A 21,886-nucleotide genomic window follows, 5' to 3' on the forward strand; every position below is an offset into this window, starting at 1 on the left:
TCAAAAGCCTTGAACAACCAAGCACATACTTCAAACTTAAACCCTTTCAGGAGCCAAAATCTTGATGTCTTTGGAGTGTGTGAGCACATCTGAGTCAGGCTCTGAATGAAATGCTTTTTGTAACTCACACAGAAAAGAAGCTTTTACAACTCCATTTTATATAAACGACACTCACTCAAAAATCTCCAGTACAGGATACACTGTGATTCCTTCTGCTGCTGGAGGGTCTTCATTTCTGCATCTCCCATGACAAAAGCTTTGCTGAGTGACAGTACTCTAGCTTCTTTCTGCTTACTCATCTTCCCCTAGCTCAGCTAAAAAAAACCAAACCAAAACCAAGTAGGACAGAGATTCAAGCATCTATCTATAAACTAAACACAGAATAAAATTCAAGACTGTCCCACGTAAATGACCTATTGGTTGCTTGAGCTTTCATAGGTACTCACTGCTATCTCTTTCTGAGCCAGTGAATTATTTCACAGCATTTTCAGCCAAAAGGGATGAGAATACTCCCACCAAATTTAGAATGACTAAAGTTTTAGCTCTCATCTTGAGAGTGGAGAAACTTAGTTGTACCTGCTCATTAGAAAAGGGTACCAGGTTTTCATAATTCTGAATAACTGCCTTGGATACAACTTGATGGAACTGGTCCTTCCTTCTCCTCAGGAAAAAAAAAAAATCCCTGGTTACATTTTATTCAAAGACAGTGCTTAGTCATCCACCTTTAGGAACAGATTCTAGGTTGGGATTTCTCAAATAGGAGGAGGCTGCTATTCCGCTCTGTTCAGTCTAACACCCAGATATGGCTCAAGATTAAAGACCTACTGCTGCTCCCATTGTGTGCTACTGGTTCCTTATTTTACTTCACATACAGCTTCCATTTTAAAAATGTAAATTTTCTTCTATTGTTGAATACAAAATTTTTACAAGGCAGTCCATTACAGGTATCAGAAACCTACATCCTTTTTTTGGACAGCACTTTCAAGCTATAAATGCTTGAAAGATGCGTAAGGAAGAACAAAATAGTTTCAGAGCTTAGGTAAATCACAGAAGAGTCAAACACCTGATATTACTTCTCTGGACAGGAATTGATTTGTACCCAACTTGGAAATCACACCTTTGTCTTTGTGCTGCTTTTGGCAGGGATAAAGATAATTTTCTTCATGGTCCTTGGTGTGGGCCTGTGTTTTGGATTTGTGCTGGAAATACTATTGATAAGAGAGGGATATTTTTTGTTATTGCTCAGCACCGTTACATAGAACTGAGGCCTCCTTGCCCCACCCCACCAGTGAGGAGGCTGGGGGTGTACAAGAGAGAGGGCACAGCCTGGACAGCTGACCCCAGATGACTGAAGACATGTCCCACACCACACGGTGTCCTGTTCAGCATATAAATCTGGGGAAAGAAAGAAGAAGAGGAAAATGTTCAGAGGGATGGCACTTTTCTTAAGTCATCATTCTGGGTGATGGAGTCCTGCTTTCCAGGGGATAGCTCAACACTACCCATGGGAAGAGCTGAATTAATTCCCAGGTTTGCTTTGCTTGTGCATGTGGCTTTTGCTTTACCTATTGGACTGTCTTAATCTGAATGCTTGAATTGTCTTTTTTCCCCCTCCTGGGTCTCTTACCCGGCTCACCAGTGATCATTAAGCAAGTGGCTGTGTGGGGCTTAGTCTGGGATTAAACCACAACAGGAATTTGGAGTTCCTCTAAGAACTCAAGCATTGAAATTGTAATTCGGAGAAGGATGTTGTGATTCTATACTGCTCTTGTGCTCTTGAAGCTGAATTCCCTAAATATTTTAAGTAATCCCAAGAGCCTGTTTGGTTTATGGAAGCTAATTCCCAAGGATATCTGCAAATCCTGAGGAAGTGTGGTATCTCCTCCTCCTGAAATCACTGCCTGTGTTCAGCCCCTCAAGGAGGGTATGCAAGAGTTCTGCAAGGAAGTCTTCAGTCACTTACATTATTCTTTATCCTGGTGAAATTATCTCTGGCCTGATCTTAGACTTTTTAAGGTTTTAGTCTTTCTAGTCAATATAAAAGGCACAGAAAATGATGATGATAATTTTCTCTATAGATAGAATTAGTCCATCTAATTAATTAGTTATATCCAAAAGTACATTTTCAGTACAGAGGTGGCAAGGTATAAAAATACAATTTATGAAACTATTCTGACTTTAACCTCTCCTGGATAACAGCACTTTAGTGATCCCTGCTGTATTACTTGGATTTTCTGGGGGTTTAACACTAATTACTTATGGCTTTTAGCATTCTCCTTCCTGTTCATCTGCACCCTATTCCTCTGTTCAGGAATCTCGTGCTCATGGTGGAATTTTTTTACCATGTATGAATATTCTGTATTCCTTCTTTCATACTGAAGCAGTCCTCATGTGTGGGCACTTCTTCCATGAAGAAGTCTTTGTAAAACTGTCCCCTGCGTTGTTAGGATCAACTCCGCATATGGTACAAGAAAAAAAAAAATCAGAGACTGATGAAGATTGATAAAACAGATTGGAACTCTGCAGAGCTTTGAAGGATTTCTGGAAGTGAAGCTGTGAATGGCCTGTCATTAATAACAAAGGAAATAAGCAAAGTAGTTTTGGGATTTTTCCCCCTCCCCCCAGAGATTAAGCCTTCTGATAAATTTCTTCACATCAGTTTCTGCATAGATTTCCAAATGCACAGAAAGATGATAAGGGAAAGCTCATGTCTTGCATAATGCTGCTATATGGCATAATGCCACAATTTTGGTCTTAGTGTTTCTGCTTGGGAACCTTTATCAAGTTAAACATAGGCTATTTTTATGGAGAGAAATTAAATATAGCTCTCTTCAGTCTATTGTCTCCCTATGGGAATAGGTTGCACTGTATTGTCATTTCATTGTTTTGGTAATTCATTTTGTGCAATGTGAGTTTCGAGTTACACGGAGGGTTACACTCAGATTACACTTATTGTCTACTCGATCAGCCTTTGTTCTCTTCTGGTTTGAATGGAATGAATTCCTAATTTTCAGTATTGGATAGTTTTGCTTTTACCTTTCCAAAAATTTAGTCGGAATCAGTGCTGTATGAACTACTTAAAATGTCTAGACTTTCTTTTTCATATATAGTAGTCTTCCTTATTGAGGACTAGAAGCTTCAAACAGGACAATACATCTTAATGTAGATTAGCATACAACTCTTTTATTACTAATATTGAAGCACTCAGGCTACTAGAGCTGTGCTATTTTAATCATAGTTATAGTAAATCATGGTACAATTTTCTAGTGGAGTGGAACTGTTTTATCAAACTGAAATGGACAGTGATCATCATGCTATTTGTTTAACTGTGCTTATCTGCTAAGGTTGTTACCACTGCTACTAGATGCTTTTTTATTTAGGTGTCTGAGACCTTAATTATATTCTCTCTTCTTGCCTTTCTTACAATTAAATGATCTGTTATCATAATGTTTGCTCTTTCCTCTTGTGCTGTGGCTGGAGGCTTGATAGCCTGGGCTGTCCCTGAAATGCTACTGAATGGGTTCTCCTCCCTCAGCTGCTTTTCAGAAACAGCAGCTGCCCTCTTGCTACACCTACACATCTCTTTGTATCCCCATTTGTTTTAACCATGGCAAGCAAGCATGACAGCAGCCTTGGGATGTTTTTGCCTTTTTTTTTTTCCCCTGGCAATTGGATTTCTGGATTCAAATAACTTACTTATCCAAGCAGAGTTAAAAAAAAAAACAAAAAACAACAACAACAGAAAAACAACCTTTCAGGTACCACTACAGCACTCTAGCCATAAGCCTCTAAAGCATGTTTACCTGGAGGAAGTACCAGGTGGCAAGCATGACAAATTCTTTACTTTGACAATGAGATTCTTCAAATAAAACTTCAAGCACGCACCTGAATTTAAAATGGAAATCAGGAACCTCCAGCCCTAAGTATTAATCTGTTCAGAAACAGCACAGGTAGGTGCCTCGATTTTTCATTGCTAATGTACTTTCTTTTGAGGCCCTTCTGCTGAACTCCTATGTGGACACTTCTTTATTTATATACAAGTTATAAAAGTACCTGCATTGGTTTTGCCTATGTTTTTCTTAGGTGTAGTCCTGAACCCCTATTTCTGTGGTGCATGCAATATTTCTGAAGTTATCATAACCTGAAGGGGAAGGCATCAAATAAAATGATGACCCAAGAAGATGCTGCAGCTTGATTTTGAACATGTGACAGAAATTCATAAAAGGAATAGTTTTTTTATTGTATTAATTAAGTTGCAGGGACTGTTAAGTTAAACTTAAAATAACCCTTTTAAAAGTTGTTGAGGATAATGAATTACCCAGGAGGAGTTAGAGCCTGCTGCTGCCAACTAAAGTGCTTGGAGACTTGAGATAGAAGTGAACGATAAGAAGCAGCTTTCATGCATTCAAATAAATTACATGTTGGGCTTGGCTTAATCCTGGCAGCAGAATGATCTCAGGGGTTTTCCCTACATTATCTTGGTCTATGATTATGCAAATATCCTTTTAATGTAGCGACTCCTTAACAGGAAATTAGTCTCATACTTGCTCGTATGCTCTTGCAATCAACAGACACTTGCTTGCAAAATCCTAGTGTGTCTGAGATACAAAAGACACATTAACTGTTTTAAGTACCAAAATTTTGCAAACAGACAATAACAGGACATGCCCAGATATGTCAGGGATGTAGCAGATTAATCAGGAAAGAGATGTTTGCTAACACAAAAATATTCCTGGGTTTGAAAGTTCAACCAGAATGCAAATGGTACTAAGTTTACATTTGGTTTCAATGATTGTAAGGAAAACACCAGAAGGAAGAAAATCTTACAGAAAAGCAGGATTAAAACGGAATAAAACACGGAAATGAGACAAAGCATAAAGAGAAAAGAAATGGAATCATTCGTGTTAAGTGCTCAGCAACCTGCTGAGCCCAGGCAATGCGCAGCCTTATCTCAGAGTTCTCAGGAACTGCCCTGAAATGGGGACTGCCGCGGTAACCTGCTTTGTCTGGAGAACAGGAACTAAAAAACGACATTATAAAACAGAGGTTTCATCTGGAAAGACAGAGAGCTGGTATCCTTTGGGAAGGGAGAGATTGGAGTCACCAAAATTGTGCTGTTACTTTTGGTAGTCTTAAAGCACATTCAAGTAAGCAGGACAGCTCGGTTCCTGATTTCTTGGGTTTGTAAATTCCCTTTAGGTGAAATCAAGTTATGTAACCTTTTTCTTAACTACAAGTTTCTAGCATGGGATAAAAATACAGTTAAGTATTCGATATCAAACAGGGACACAGCTGTGATAAGTTGGCAGCTGGTACTCAAGGTGACCTCCTCTGTTTCTTTCTTTATTACTCCTGATTGAAATAAAGACAGCTACATCCTTGGAGTTAAGAGGGGAGCCTGACAAAATTAATCCCGTAACTTTCCAATGGGATTTAGGGTAGTATCTGATTCATTCAAGGTCTTTTGAAACTCCCATCAAAGTGAACTGTTCAAGGCATGACCTTAAGGTAACAGTTCAATCAGCCACAAAATCTAGACATCCAGCTCTTTGTTTTAAATATAAAACCTATTCTTTCTTCTATATCCAGTGTATTCTGTTTGTAATAACCAGAAATTACCATTAGAGAAATTGAAGCTAATCTGAGGCTCATTAAGGAGAGAGAATTTATGCTTAACTACTTAAATAAATTCCTGTTGATCTGGTTTCTGGAGATTAACCTGTAATTTTATCTGTCATAGATGGGAGAAACTTGCTATCCAACAGCAGTCTCTTAGAGTTAAAAAACCCAACACACATATAAGTACAGAGAGTGTTTGTCAATGCTACTCAGAATATATGAATTTCCACAACTGCCCATCCAGACAAACATGCTCAATCAATTTTTTGTACTGAGCATTAGGCAGTCACTGGTTTCCTTTCACTGCTCTAGCAAAAACTAGCAGATGCTAGATGAAGTGTGAAGACTATAGAAAAATTTAAAAATTTAATATTTGGAATTGCTTTTGATTTCAATAGATTAAAATCCTAAGAAACAGGCAATGGATGTGGTTCCACTAGAGGTTTCACCTCCAAAATAATTTTGCAATGGTCCACTCAGTCTGTGCTAAAACTCTGGCCCTCATATTTAGCAGAATACAAGCCTGTGCTAATCAAGTCAACCAAAAGCCAGATTTTATCTACCATCCGTTATATGCAGCAAAACCTTGAACAGTACCAGGATAAATGCCTGAGAACTCATTTTCAGACTCAGGGACTTAGAAATTCACTCTTAAAAAATCAGGTCAGGTAGCATTCTTCTGGAGTAACATTAAGCCTTTAACATTAAGCTGACTTGAAATTTAAGCAAATGTCCAGATCCATGAATGCTTAGATTAGCTGGTGGCAAAGTGCAATCACAGGCTCCTCTACACACTGTTACAAACGTCTGTCTCAGCTCAGAGGGCTGACCTTGGACACAGCCTGGCTCTGTAAGGCACAACTTCTATTTCACCTAACAGGTAGGAAAACAAAACAAAACCAAAGCCTGCAAGGGTTCACCTCCCCTTAGAACAAAACTAAAATACAAATACGGAGTGGCTTGAAAAATGAAGCATTTTCAGAGGTTTTTAAATTATTTTGAAATCAGGAAGCAATAATATCAAACTACGTATTTTCTTCTACTGCTCAGTATGAGAGTAATCCATTTAGAGTGTTCCAGGGATCTTTTTTCCCATTTGCCATCTTCTGTAAAATAGCAAAAAACTGTAACAAACCTGTTTGCCAAAATGTGTGGCAAAAAAACAATTTAGAGGAAGGCTACTGGTTTATTTGTAATGTTCCACTAGTCAGTGGGCTTTTTTAATGTTAAGTTTTTAATTAAAATTTCAGAGTTAAAGAGGATGCCAATTGTTCAGGCATTACAGCATTTACAACAGAACATATACTGGCATCATAACTGCTTACAGTAAGTTAAGAGTTCTATCTCTTTAACATTTCAAGATCCTGTATTCTGCAGTTTTATTTCCTTCTTGGAAAGCAAGCAGGATGTTTGCTAGGAAGTTACTTTTATTGAGAAACGTTGGAACTTACTTAGCTTTTTGGATGAGCCATTTAAATGGGAATTATGTCATTCTGCCATGAGCCTATCTGGTGATACTAAACCTAGATAATCAGCTTTGGTGGAGATCAAGTTTTTGCTGCAAACATAGAAAAATACCTAGCTGGCTTATAAGCCTACTATTCACATCAGGAAAAGAGATAGACTTAAAAATTATGTCAGTCAAGACGCTTTGAATCATATGAGACATTTTCCTACTTTTGTTCTACATAATCAGAGCTGAACTGCCAGAGCTTTCTGAGCACTTCAGGAAACAGTAATCATTTCACAGGGTTATGAAGCCACCAGAGTTGTGAAGGCATTAATTTCTTTGATGAGGATTCATATGAGAAGACATGAGAAGGATGCATTTAACTAATTTCCAAATCACTGAATGGGACTCTGAGCATCTAGGAATCCTGTATGAAAGAACTTAACTACTACTGTAGAAATGTGTATATTTGCAGATTGTAGAAAGGTTACAGAGCAAATTGTAGCTGCATGAGAAAGTGAATATTGTAACTAACACAACCCCAGAGGAATATATTTGGCAAAAAATACCTTTCCTTGGGAGTGTTCTTTTATGGTTTGTCTTTACACATGCAAAACAAAAAACAACAAAAAAAATCAAATGTAAAAACATGGGTATCGTGGAATGATACAATTATTACCTGTTCTGAAATCATCATCAGAATACCACACAAAGTTATTTTTTGCAAAAATCAGGCAGTTTAAATAAATAAATAAATAAAATAAATAATTAATAAAATTTAAATAAAGGCCACAATGAATAGATGGCAACTAGATTTCAAGACTAATTGCATCGTCACATGAAGAAGTGTTTTTTTATTAGTACATCCACAGGGAAGAAAAGCTAAGAAAATTACAATCTGCTTTCCCTTAAGGTCAGCTGCACCTCTCAAGTCCTGAACACACTTCAGAGATATTTCATGTTTAAGTGAAGCAGCTTGTCCAAAATCACTCTCTGGTCTAAAAAATAGCATTTTCACACAAGTTCTTACTGCAATCCACATACACTCAGAAGATGTGGAATCACTGCAAACTATTTGCCACTGACAAACAAGTGTCTAGTAATGAAAAAACATATCAATAAACATATGGCCAACAACCTGTAGTTACTCAGTGATAACCATTATTTCACAATAACCAAGGTCCCCCTAAGGGTTAAATGTTGCACAGGGCAGGTACAGAGGTACAAGAGGGAAGGGCAAACATGCCTAAGGTACACAAAACACTGACCTTAATTGTCATCCCCAGGAAAAGGGGGAAGTGGTGTCTGCCATCTCTTCTTGCCCTGGCTCTAGGTTCTCTTTGGATCCACCTTTGACTTGTTTCAGTGTTTTTATCAGTGGCTTAGTAGGAAATAATTGAAACAATTATTTGAAATTTTTCCTCCACTCCCACAGTAATTTTATTTTAGGTTGAAGAGTTAATTCACTCACAGAAGGTCTAAAAAGTGCCAGAGGTGATGGAAGGGGAAGTGGTGGGAATGCATGGCCCCTAGCAGAAACCAGGGTCAGCTGGCACTTAGCCTGTCTCAGCTCACCCTCGGGACTGAGGTCTCAATACTCAACTAGAAAATTGGTCAGTCGAGCTTACACTGATGCCACCAGGGGGCCATTCCAGAAGATTTTGAAAGAAGACACTGTCATAATTATGTGAGACTGTGTTCTAATGAGCAGTTTGATTAAATCTACTGGGGGGGGGGGGGGGGCAGGGGGACTAAGCAAAGGTCATAAAAAGCTGTTATTCAAAGTGAAGGAATTTAAAAAGGTAAGACCCAGAGCAGTCCCTCAGTAACAACTACAAAATATATGCTATAAAATTTCCTTCTCATTATAATGACAATTAGGAGAATGTAAGAATACAGATGCTACAGACTTAATTTTAAAAAAGAAAAAAAACCCCAAAACAGAAACACGAACATGGTATGAAGGAATCAACAGTTCAAACAACGCTTTAAACTTTATTAATTAAGGGGCTGTCCTCACATTTTTCTGGAAGAATAAAAGTTACAATAACTTTCAGAAACGCAGGTTTATTTCAAGTTAAATGATGTAGCATTAAGGCAGGAGCACCAAGTGCAGGCTGTTGAAATACGAATTTTTAAGGCCCAAAACCAAAATGTGACATTAGTTCTCCACAGTTTTTCAAAGTATTTTTGCATCTGAATTTTCATTCCTCCTACTGTGGCACTCGACAGGACTTGTAAATTGCAATGATTGTTCAGTAGTTGGGGTTTTTTTAAAACTCTCCTTTAATTCTTGGGTGCATTTAACAGTTAAAAGTTCCTGCTGACATTTGTCAATCAGCTGAGGATCAGCACCCCCTTCTGGCTTCAATAGTGTGGGGTGAAAGCTGGAACTCCCATCATCATATAAGAAACCTGTACAGGAGAAACAAAGTAAAAGCAAAAATATTCTAAAACTTGTCACAATAAATAGGCAAAGGAATATTAATGCCACTACAGTAGCCCAACTTATCCAATTGCAGGGGCTGAGGAGTAATTACCCCACGAGGGAGCTTTGTGCAGGTGTGGCAGCCAATGTGTCTTCGTCTGTAGGCAGCAGCAGCACCCTGAATACCTGCTAAGGCAGAGGCTCACTGACAGCCCCACTGCCCCATGGCTTCCTGCTCTAGGGTGAGCATAAAGGCCCACTCTGAGGAGCCAAGTCCCTGTCTGCTCTGGGCTCATGTTGCCTGAGCAAGCATTTGTTATTAGCCTATCCTCTTTAATTACGCCACTGCTTTGGTCAAGAAATTCCTTTATAATCTCAGAACTGGTACCTCTAAATTTGTATTTTACAACTCTGAAATGTTATGCTACCACTGCATTTTGCCATACCAAGCCGTACATATGTGAGAATTCTTTCAGGTATCCTTCATGTAAAGTACACCCTGATCACGTTATCTAAAGGCTTTAACTTCAAAAATTTCTTATTAAAACTTTCAAAACTGATAATTGCTACCGTAGAAAACAGAAAGTCAATGTGATTTCCTACATGAGGTAAGCAGGTAACACTAATCAGTGAAACTCAAACCAGCCACACTGAAGAAAAAACCAAACCCCCTAAAACCCCCAACCAACCCCACCACATAACATCACTGAGATGGTCTGAAATCAAACCCGATCCTGCAAGCAGAAGAACAAATGTGGGTGTTCAGACATCTCTGTCCACATCAGCTCACTACGCTCCGGCCTTTTTAGTCCATTGGCTTTTCTGGAAATGCTTGATATTATTTTGTTTTAAAAAGAAATCACACTCCATGCTGCACATTGGCACTAAATATCCAATGAACATATCTAGCTATTATTTTTTTTTTTTTTTTTTTCTGCATTGTGTGGAAAAGGAGTACTATTTCAGGCACAGACACAACTGCAGTGGTAATGGAGCAGACAGGGGGAAGATGAGCAATACTGAAGTTTCCTGAGTGGGAAAGCAGACTGAAGTGATGGTGTCATCTGTAGTCTCTCCCTCCAAACAGATCATTCTTACAGATAAATTCACACCTGAGTATAAATGTTGTTGACATTTACAAGATCCCATTTTCTCCTGCTGGATGTTTTGAAGGATCTAGCCCGTGCTGCTTCATCTGCACTGCGATATCAAACAAGTAGTCATAACATTCACACCTAAAATAAATAGGGAAAAAAATGCAATGTAAGTGAAGCTCAAGCCTTATCATGTTTTATGAAAATTAGTATTTTCCTTCCTTAAGATTTTATCACCAATGTGATAGATAGTCTGACTGGACAGCTTCATTATTGTTTATTTCCAATGCTGTGGAATGGAAAGTGCCATTTTCCTACATAATATTGATTTGCTGCATTTCCATCAGCAGATGAGGTAAATTCCAAAAATGGGACTAGGGAGGGCTACACAAACAGTATTGGCAGATGTCATATAAAAGCAGAGAATGCCTGCATGTTTCATATGAGGAGGGATTTGTTGACTTATCTGAAAGGAAAATGTTGGCAACACTATCAGCCAGCACTGATATGAAAGGAAAACCAAGCAATGGAATCATGGATGAATCCATTCCCAAAAGCTCCCTATACATGCAGTGAGGTCTTAATATTTTGAATAATTATCCATGGGCTGGAAACATACATAGCATTAAGTTCATTAAGATCCCGAGGCAAGAGGTAGCATATTCCTGAATTGTACTCACATCGTTTTGGCTTTTTCCCACGTCTCTCCCCATACATAAACACCGTGACGTCTGACCAGGACAGCACAAGAGTCTGGGTATTTTTCCATTGCACGTGCCATTCTCTCCTTGAGATCCTTCTCTTCTGGTGTATTCTCAATAATGGGAACCACTAGTGTATCATCATATCTATAAAAAAAAGAAATCTTCCTGTATTTAAAAAAACCCTGTGCTTGGATGTATGAAACTTTCCCCTAAGAAAGAAATTATCCTCTGACTGTGTAAAATGTTGAATTCTCAGCACTACATTTTATTCTCTTCTCTTGTGAGTCATGGTGTAGCACAAGAATTCTCAGGAACACCTCTCACTCGCAAACACATAATACGCTGGCAATACCTGAGCTACACTTGAGGCACAAAAAGAAAACAACACTTTAATCTATTAGGTGTAGCTGTTTATTCCCATATCACTTTGTAGTTGGGTCCCTTTACAACTTTTTCAAACTCTTCATCCTGTACTGGCATCATCTACAAGTTTTACCTCAGATTAAATTATTTAAAAGAATCATATCATATAGAAGGAAATGAAGCTGTTTGCTGGAGAGCAGAAAAAAATTAATTTAGGTAGTCCAAAAAGCCCCTGGAAGATTGTCCTGCTAAGGCATATAAATAGAAAGTAGAGTCAACACATGAAAAAGAAATTCTCTGTGATGGAGTCATTGGTGGGCTACATGTGATCTTAAGAGAGCCTGAGAACCCCAGCTCCAAAGACAAGATGATGCACGTTACTCAGTGGAACTTGCCTAAGAGTTTCTTCTGAAGGAGGACTGGGATATTTGGCATTGTTTGAACCTTAATTAACACTAGCAGAAACTTGTTTAAATCGTTTTAATAAGTCCCCAGTTCAGGTTCAGATTTATCATTGAGATCACATAGATACTTCAGGAGTGGATGTTAGTAGTACTTTCTTTTGTGAAACACGGAAAGAAAGCAATGGTAAAAAAAACCCAACACCAACAGCATGTATTTGAAATCAAACATTCAGAAGATAAAGTCTCATCTTTTACGGTTCTCAATGCTGACACTTTCTCAAGGAAGGTTATAAAAATAGTGAATGAAGAAAGTGAGGTGGCATTTGAAGCTCTACTTTGACTCTTATAAATGTGGATCACTAAAATTACACTTGGGAATGTTTGTTACTAATGAGGCCAAATAAGTTAATGGATTGCCTTCCTAGGTTCTGCTTTCTGCTTGAGCTTGGAAGCTGCTATAAATACTTTACTGATTCCTAACCAGGACCATAAGCTTTCTATCAATAACTAATACCTAAAAAATGTCAAGAAGACTCTGAATGTGCTAAACACTTGGGATCTCTTCTTTTTTTTAAATTGAAATATAAGCAGCCTATGTTAGTCAAACATGGATGTAAAATACCTTGTGACAGTCTGACTTTCAAACCTGTTTTTACTACTGATCTAATTCTCCTTCTAATGGAAATCAAAGGTAAAACTAGCATGGCATCACTGAAGTCATATTTAGGCCAACATATACTTCTGATTATTCTATCTGTAGCATTTGCCTGGATAGCTTGCAGAAAAGATTTATGTAAATAGAAACAACATGCAATCCCTTCTTTGAAAAGCGCCATTTTGTATTTTGAATCCAAGGTTCCATTTTTCTTTTGAATTCAGTGGGGAGACTTGTGTGAGGCAAGCCAGTGGAATCAGTCTAGCCTGAATGAACACGTGCTTATGAGCCATATAACCTGGAGATTTGATTTCTTGGGTTTTTCTGGTAAATTAGTAGAATGACACAGAAAACTTGGAGGCATGGAACCCAATAAATCCAATGTTTCCTGACTAAATTTAGGAGTGCTTGAGAGCTCAAAATGCACATTAAAAATTGTTGTGGATTTAAAAAAAAACAATGTTAGACAATTGAGTACAAGGGCTTGTATTTTACCACATTAAAAATGCACAGCCTAATGGTGACAAGAAAGTAAAGTTGGCAAGTCAACCAAAATGGAATAAAATATGCCTGGGCGTAAAATCACATATGGCTTGCTCCCTTGCTAAAGGGCAATAGTTAGATACAAAAATTAACATCAAAAAGTGGAAAGAATTTAGCATTTCAATTTCTCATCTCCTTGTCACATGTTATATAAATGTTGTTTGCAGATCCCAATTCAACACTCTGTGGGTGGAGACCTCAAAACAAGCCATCACACATAATTTGGAATAACTCAGCACTTACCTCAGAGCTCATCCTTGAAAAGTAATAACATTATCTTTAATGAGCTGTTTATTCTGAATTTTCTTTCAAACTCTGTCAAGTAAATCTGAAATCCTCTACTCTCTTAACATGCCCTAAACGAGCACAGGCAGTGATATGTGAAGTCCACCCAAACGTAGCTTGTACATGCTATCAATCCAACCTGGTGCTGGCTGGCTCCAGCTTCAGCTGAATGTTGTACAGATGTGGTAACATCCCAGGATGTAGCTCTTTATTTGGCTTCTTCCTGCAGCTCAACAGACCACAGCAGCCTTGGCATCACAAGATTTTATCTCAGATCTCTTACACAGGCTTCAGATCTTAGAGAAAGCCAGTGGTGACTCATTCATTCCAGAGGTCTTTTTACTTCTGATTCTTAATACTTTATATTATACACCTTCAAGTATATAACTCAAATGTATTGTTAATGCTTGTATTGATAGTGCTGAAAACAAATGATCACACCTCTTTTCCTAAATATAGAGAAGTACCTGTAATAGCCTCCTGAAGTACACTTCTGGATTCCTTTTATCATCTCCTGATGGGTAATAGAAAACTCACTCCCTGGGTAAAGAAGGGTAGCCATAACAGCAGCCTTGGAATGTGTATGGATCACTGCGCCTGCCCCTAGGAACAGAAAAAGAAAATTTAGGATTAATTTTAAAATGTGTCTATTAAAATTTTATTCACATACTTGATTCGTTTCCTTTGATTAGGCATCTTAGCAAATGTTGATCTGCTGTATGAGAGGAAAAAATATACAGCAACCTAAATGAAGGTATGAGGTAAATACTCACAAGGGATAATTATGGATTGTCTTAGGACACTTGTGTTAACTGTCAGTTAGTGGCACATTCCAGGAGAGACACTGCTTGTACAAACTCAAGCAGAAACACTACCTGTACATTTCTTTACATACTACAATGACTGAGACACTCTTAATTTTATCAGAGTTCTGAGGTTATAAAGAATTCCCAAACTTATTTGTTAAATGAAAGTTTAAAGCCTTTTATTTTCTTTTTATGTTTTCCTCAATTATCTGCTGATTCTCTGAAAAAAAAATTCATCATCTTATTGTGTCATGATGGAAAGGTAGATAGACAATAATTATAATCTACTTATAAAGATGCAATGCTGTTATTCCTTGAGGACACATGTAAGCTGCTTTTGCAGGAAGACCAGAAGAGACTCCCTAAAACCTTTCTAAAATAACAGATGTAAATTTTAGACAACATCAAAAGCTCTCTGTTACTGTCCCCCTGCAAAAGAAAAGTTTCATACTGTTTTCACCTATTCCTAATTTATAATTGTTAATTTCAGCCAACGGATGCGAAAGGATTTAAACTGTAATAAGTGAATTGGCAAAACCACTGATATAAAACTGCTGTAATCCTGGGCTTTCCCTGCAACCCACCAATATTCTGCACTAAAAATCAGTGCTGAAAACATGATCACAGGCAGAGCTACAAGAGAAGATTAAATTGCAAGTGATACTGACAGGATGGATTATATCCCACTGTATATATATGTTTGCAAATCAATTTATTTTATAGTTTCATGTTTATTTCACTGTAACTTCTATGTATAAAGAATACGGTACTGAACAGCAATTTTGTGGATGTACATATACAGTGTTTCAGTCACTGCTGTACTGCAAACATTGCTACATACCTCTCATAGTGTAAGCATTCATAAAAAGAGGTGTGCACTGGCTTTTCTTTAGTTTCTTGTGCAGTGGAGGACCACTGATGTCCTGTTCATTCATGTCGCAAACAAACATATCTTCTGGCTGTAAGAAAGAAGAAATTATTTTGATCTGTGATAGTTTTGTTTGATATTTAACCTCAAATAGTTTTGTTTTCCCTCTAGGGAAACAAATATCTACAAACCATGCATTTAATACAGAATGTGATTTGAATTTTGTATAAGTGCTGTAATGCTCCACATTCATTCCAGCTTCTAAAAGTACTCACCAACACTGTGTAATGGAAATTAGTATTAGGTACTCTTTTTCCTCTGATGCCATGCAGGTATTTGTAAAACTACAATTTTCTCAGAAAGGATAGTCTAGCTCAGTAATAACAACAGATCAAAAGGAAAAGTAGCAACTGATTCAAAATTAGAAATGTAGTTATACTTCTCCTTCCCTACTTAAAAGTGCCAACAAATGACCCAAGTTAAAAATAATACATTTAACTTGCGGAACTATTTCTTTTTAAACTTTGCTTTTAGTAGCTTGACATGAATGGTACCTTTGCATCAAGTAACTATTCATAATAGTACAAAGAATTGTTCAGGATAGTAATAAAATTTTAATGTTATTTTAAAAATCAGCAGAAAATACAATTATGAGAGATTTCCTCACTGACTGTGCTTAATCCTCTCTGTGAGCACAGACCAAAGCATCGAGGTTATCTTACATACCTTTGCCTGCCTTACTTCTCCACATCCCCAGCAAACACTGCTCCAAGAACCCAAGTTTCTATCAAAGAAGAAATTCCTTTCCCTCCTCACTGTATTTATCCTCAGATTTATGAGATGACAAATCCTTTCCACGTATTACTTGTATATTACATGTATTCTGGGGGACTTCCTGCTGTCATAAAATAGGTATTGTTTACCGTTCCCCCCTCCTCTTACATTTTGGATTTTTTTGGAAAGAAGACAGAGAGACAAGGTCACATTCTCATGGGGAGAGCCCAGTTATTTACTCAGAATATCAAGACAAATATTTGCAATCACTCAAACGAAAATAAACAGCAATGAGGTGTTAATGTCTATTTATGTGGGTAACTTGAAACTGTGGCCAGACAGGTCCAGCCGACCAAGCCTGACAAAGAATAAAGCTGGATTGGAGTAATGCTCCACTCTCATGCTGCCTTGTGTTAATTTACAGAACAGAGAACATCAAGACTAATCTACACTGGCCATGGAAACACATACTGGCTTGCTATGGTAGTGGAGTACTGGGAGAAATCAGCAGTTGTTTCAGTAATGTAGTCAACAGTATAACAAGTTTGTAACTTCACATAAGGAAAAATGAAACTCTAAACAAAGGCACTTTCATCCATCTCAAAATGAGCTCTGAGGTAAAAGTACAGTTTAACACACCTGTATTCTTTCCTTTTGGACTCCTGAAGGAGCGATGTAGATTTCATCCCTAGGAAAAGTTGCAGATGAGAAAAATCAGTAAACACAGCTGAGCAATGACTGTTCCACCAGAAAGGCATTCGAGCTCTTGAGCCACTGAAAAGGAAATAGCAAATCTAGATCCTCACAATTAAAAAACTTTCTTGTTCTTCCCATACATTGACAGGTAGACAGTTTTCAAAATAGAACCAAATTGTACAAGGGCAAATAAAGCCTTTAACTTGCAGGGGTACCAAACCCTGCTTGCAACTTGACAGACATCTGAAACACATGTAAGAAGTGCAGCCTTATTTTTCCAACAAAGAAAAACAGCCTCTCCCTGCAGTTAACTCAAATTCCTAGAATTCAGAATAAAAATTAAATGAGAAATTGCGAACAGATACTGATCTGTGACAAGGCAGGTGACAAAACCATCACATGAAAATCCATAAACTATCTATAAACAGTAATCATTATCTGCAACATTCAACATTATAAATACTTTTTTTTTTAACTGTGCAGGTTAGGTTTCTAGTGCAGTCCCATGTTTAGTTGTGTTGATAAAGAGATAGCACTAATTCAGTGCAATTAAATGACTGAAATTTAAGTAGAAGTGCATCACTTCTTGCAAGGACTACATGAACAAAAAAATCGCAAAAACTGATTGAAACTAAAATGATTTCAAGATGGCACTGCATTATTTTCATTATTAGCGCAAAAACCCTAACTATCACTAATCCCTATTTGGCATCAGCAGTCACATACTAAATTCAGGAGCACAGAGACATCTAGTGAATAATTAGTCAAGTTACAGATACATTTCCCATGGACCATGGGATCTTTGTAGTTCTGGACAAGAGTATTGGAGCTGGTGAAGGGTCTGGAGCACAAGTCCTGTGAGGAGCAGCTGAGGGAGCTGGGGGTGTTTAGCCTGGAGAAAAGGAGGCTCAGGGGTGACCTTACTGTTCTCCACAACTGCCTGAAAGGAGGCTGTAGCCAGGTGAGGTTGGTCTCTTCTGCCAGGTAACCAGTGACAGGACAAGAGGAAATTGTCTCAATTTACATCAGGAGAGGCTTTAATTGGATATTAGGAACAATTTCTTCACTGAAAGGGTTACCAAGCATTGGGATGGGCTGCCCAGGAAAGCAGTTGGCTCACCATCTCTGGAAGTTTTTAGAAGACATTTAGGCATGGTGCTTAAGAATGCGGTTTAGTGGAGAACTTGGCAGTGGTAGGTTTATGGTAGGACACTCGATGATATTAAGGATTTTTACCAACCTAAACAATTTCATGATTTGAATTCTTCCAAAAATAAAACTCTTAGGATGATGTACTATTCATAGTGGTAAAATGTCTGTGAAGCACAGAAAAATGTGGCTTTATAATATTTGTAATTTTTGACATTCATGAATTAACTCTGCTGGCAATGCATTAACTTAGTCTTGATTCATTTGTATGAGCAAGATAAGAAATCAAGTGGTAAACTCAGTTACTTATGACAGACACATAGTTTTTCTTAAACCAGATTTTATTTTTTAGAACTTAACCAGAAAATCTGATGACAAAATAAAGTCTTCAAATGCAAGACACCTCATGAAGAATTCTACATCCATTTTTAATATGCATGCCAAGTCCAAATTGGCTTTTTTTTCCTTGATAGTTGATTTGAACTGCACAGTGAGTAAGGCTGATTAAGATTACCTGGTAAAAACAGTTGTTATATTTGAATCAAATTTCAACTGTTCCTTTACATTTTCCTTTCTAACAATGCCAAGTAAACAAGCTATAGAACTACTAAGGAAAACTATATTACTATATTAGTGCATTCTCTGATAATGCCATTTGTCTTGCCAAAACCAACAGGAGTTGCACTGGAATGACAAAGAAAATAGGCTACATTTAGGTACTGATGACAAATTAGTGCTAGAGAGATCTTCCCACAGAGTTTACCCTCTTTTCATTCCTCTCATTATTATTACTGTTGTGGCTTTGCTTGCAAAACCAAGCAGGGAAGTGAAATGACCTGCACAAAGTCCAAACAGCTAAGTATGAGCGTTTAGGGTCTTTTATTCATATATATATATATATACACACACACACATATATAATACATCTTTGAATAGCAATTGCTGTTTGTGCATGCATGCAAGTGTATACCAGAAAAATGAGAGGTCAGATACTTCCAAGATCGTGTCACAACCTTGTGACTGGGTACAGAATTGCAGGCACTGTGCAAGGTTCTTTGCAGAATGAGGACTTACCTTTTTTTCAGTGGCCACTGAGAGGAGCTCTGTTCCCACTAAAAGGATTGGAGATGATGAAAAGGTGGGAGACAGGCAAATTAAAACACAAAGTGGTGCTTCTTCGTAGGAGACAGAGACCAAAAATTGTTGTTACCTCTCATGCTTTAATTATCTGTAAAGTATTTGTCTCCTTAGAAATTACCCCAGTGGAACAGTAATTTTGTTCTTAGAGGAAGTATCTGGCCTGTAAAATACATCCAGGGTGAGACTGATCTTATTTAACCACAGGCATTTGACAGCCATGTGCCTGCTGTAACCCACTCTAAATTCCATCATCAGTGAAATGAAAAAGGGGGAACACATTGCTCTTTACAGGCAATTCATCTACCTTAAAGGTAGGAAGGGGACAGGATAAGGTCACTCTCTGAAGTTGTCTCTCCCCACTGAAGGGTCTGCAATGATTAATTCAGACTATTCACCTTCCCCCTATATGGTTAATTTTGGCATACTGCTCATTTCCCCCTCTAACTTCTTGCTCATTCTCGACTTGCAAACACTTCTCATGGAACTGAAATGCCCTCCCCATCTACTAAACACAGCCGCTTCTCTCTCACCACCACATTATCTCTCTTTCATCATTACTTACCCATGTTTCAAGCTGATCCCTCCACCAGTTCCTGTTACCCAGCCTAAACCATAAAACAGTCTACAAAGCTCTGGGATAAGATTCCTCGGATGTAACCCATCCTAAAAAGAAAATAAAGAAATAAATGAGAAACCATCAGAAACACCTCACACCTAAGAATTCAAGCTCTCAAACTGAGTTTAAAGGATTAGTACTTTCATAGTGCAGCAAAATGGTCTAATTTATGCTGATGAACTTCAACTAAAAAATAACTGCATGTTTACATATTGCCCTTAATGCTCTGCCAGGGACATCACACCTCGAAACAAATAAAACCCCCAAATAAGGTGCAAGTCTGACTATCCTTAATAGGAAAGATCTGATCTAAAATTTATTTGAGTGCTGCAGCCCACAGACATTATGCTAGCAGGATTATGTTATGGACTATTGCACAAATAAAAAGGAAAATAAATGCATCTAACATTATCAATTCTTAAAAGCTTGACTAATGGTTTTCCTATTAAATCAGTTTTTCTGTAGGTTTATTTTGCTTGATTTTCAAATTCCAGTAGAACAGACTCTATTAGTTAATACACATTTTTAAACAGCACTCCAAAATACCACAGAAAATATATGCAAATTATTTTATGAATTTTACATTCCTACATATTTACTACACAATTACTTTACATGCAGTTTAGTCAGAAAGCAAATTGCATTACTTTAATATTTCTTCAGAAGGAAAAAAAAATCTTGTATTTTTTGCATGTTTCATTGTTGATTACATTAATATCCATATCTATCTATTAACCAAAGGCATTCTGATGTCAGAGGTAAGGTTTCTACCTACATTACTACAGTAACACAGCTGCTTTTATGGTGTGCTTTTATGTAGAATTCATTATTTTTTATTGCAGCAACTAGAAGCTTTAAAAGTTTGTCTAAAATGACAAATGGCTAGCTGCTCTACTGCTCACCTCGGTCATTAATGCCCATCAAATAACATTTGCAAGAAAAATATTTTGTTTAGCAGCAAGAATCCACAGGGGGTGGGGGGAGTATTTTGTCAACACCAACAGATTAGAGAGAACCAAAGCAAAAGCAGCACACAGCAAAAACAGCAGGCAGCTGATTACTTGGTGCCAATCCCTTTGCTGAGATGTTTAGAAAGAAGTGCTTCCAGGTGGTGTTGGACTTGCAGGGTGGGGAGGCAGCATGGAACAGGAGCTCGAGGCACAGGCAGTGGAGATGGAAGGTGAATTACTGGGGATGGCAGCCTGGGGCACGTTTGACAATGTTTGGAATCTCCTACTCTAACCTCACCCTTACAACCTCCAGTGACAGCGAGATGTGCTCTCTCTTACCAAAGATGATGGACATGCGGGAGATGGTCTTCCCTCTCACCTACACTGTGACAATGTTTTATGTATTACAACTCAATCTGCTGCTCTTTTTTTGCTTTGTTTTGTTCATGATGAACTGGATTCTTTCCCACTTTCCTGGCAGGCCACATTATCTAGGCTGCTGATACTTCTCATCTCCCTGCTGTCAGTTCTGGCTGGTTGTGAAGCTTGGGCTGGTCTCTCCACCAGTGTCACACACAAACTGTGGAGAGGTGTTCTGAGCCTTGCCCAGGCAATGCCTCCACATGCTCCACGTTTGATGAAGCACAGCACTGCCAGCTCACGTTCTGATTGTGATAATACATAAAACCCCAATCAATGACCAATTAAAAAAAAAACCAAAAAAACAAAACCAAATCACAAAGCAAACCTAAACAACCCCAGTTAAGATAAAAAGAGCCATGAGTCCTGTAGATGCCAGACTGCCAGCTGGTAACATTCTGGAAACGGTACTAAATTTTATAACATGCTTGTACAGGCGCACAGAATAGCCAGGGTTGGAAGAGACCTCTGGAGACAACTCAGTGCAATCCTCCAGCCAAGGCAGGGTCACCCAGAGCAGGTGACACAGGTAAGCCTCCAGCTGGGTTTTGAATGTTTCCAGAGAGGGAGACTCCCCGACTCCCTTGAACAGCCTATTCCAGTGCTCTGCCAGCCTCAGCGTAAAGAAGTTCATCCCCGTGTTGAGGTGGAACTCGTGTTTTAGCTAATGAACATTGCTCCTCGAGTGCTGGACACCGGCTCCGCCTGGATCTTCCTGCCTGAATTTCCTCCCGGCCGCCAGGGCACGCTGCCAGCTCACAGTCAACGTGCCATCCACCAGTACTCCCAGGGCCTCCCTCCTAATTAGCAGCTGCGAAGCCGCTGGCCAGTCGGCAGGGTTCAAGAGCAGCCCAGCCCCCGCGGCGGCGGCGGGGGGCTCTCGGAGCGGTGGCGCGGCCCCGCCGCCCCCGGCCCCGTTACC

The 21,886-nt window shown here is 38.5% G+C and overlaps 1 protein-coding gene across 1 annotated transcript; it reads right to left on the reverse strand.

Annotated features, from left to right (window-relative positions):
- Positions 1-9,029: 9,029 nt before the first annotated feature.
- LOC119701310 (APAF1 interacting protein) lies at positions 9,030-21,850 on the reverse strand. The gene is given in 10 exon segments (XM_038137839.1): positions 9,030-9,484; positions 10,610-10,732; positions 11,272-11,439; positions 14,013-14,148; positions 15,193-15,310; positions 16,633-16,681; positions 19,541-19,641; positions 19,804-19,838; positions 21,051-21,126; positions 21,129-21,850. Coding segments are annotated over 9 exon segments (882 nt in total). The 5' UTR covers positions 21,228-21,850; the 3' UTR covers positions 9,030-9,484; positions 10,610-10,632.
- Between the last annotated feature and the right edge of the window lie 36 nt (positions 21,851-21,886).

The sequence above is a fragment of the Motacilla alba genome, chromosome 5, assembly GCF_015832195.1.
Source record: "Motacilla alba alba isolate MOTALB_02 chromosome 5, Motacilla_alba_V1.0_pri, whole genome shotgun sequence".
Classification (NCBI taxonomy): domain Eukaryota; kingdom Metazoa; phylum Chordata; class Aves; order Passeriformes; family Motacillidae; genus Motacilla; species Motacilla alba.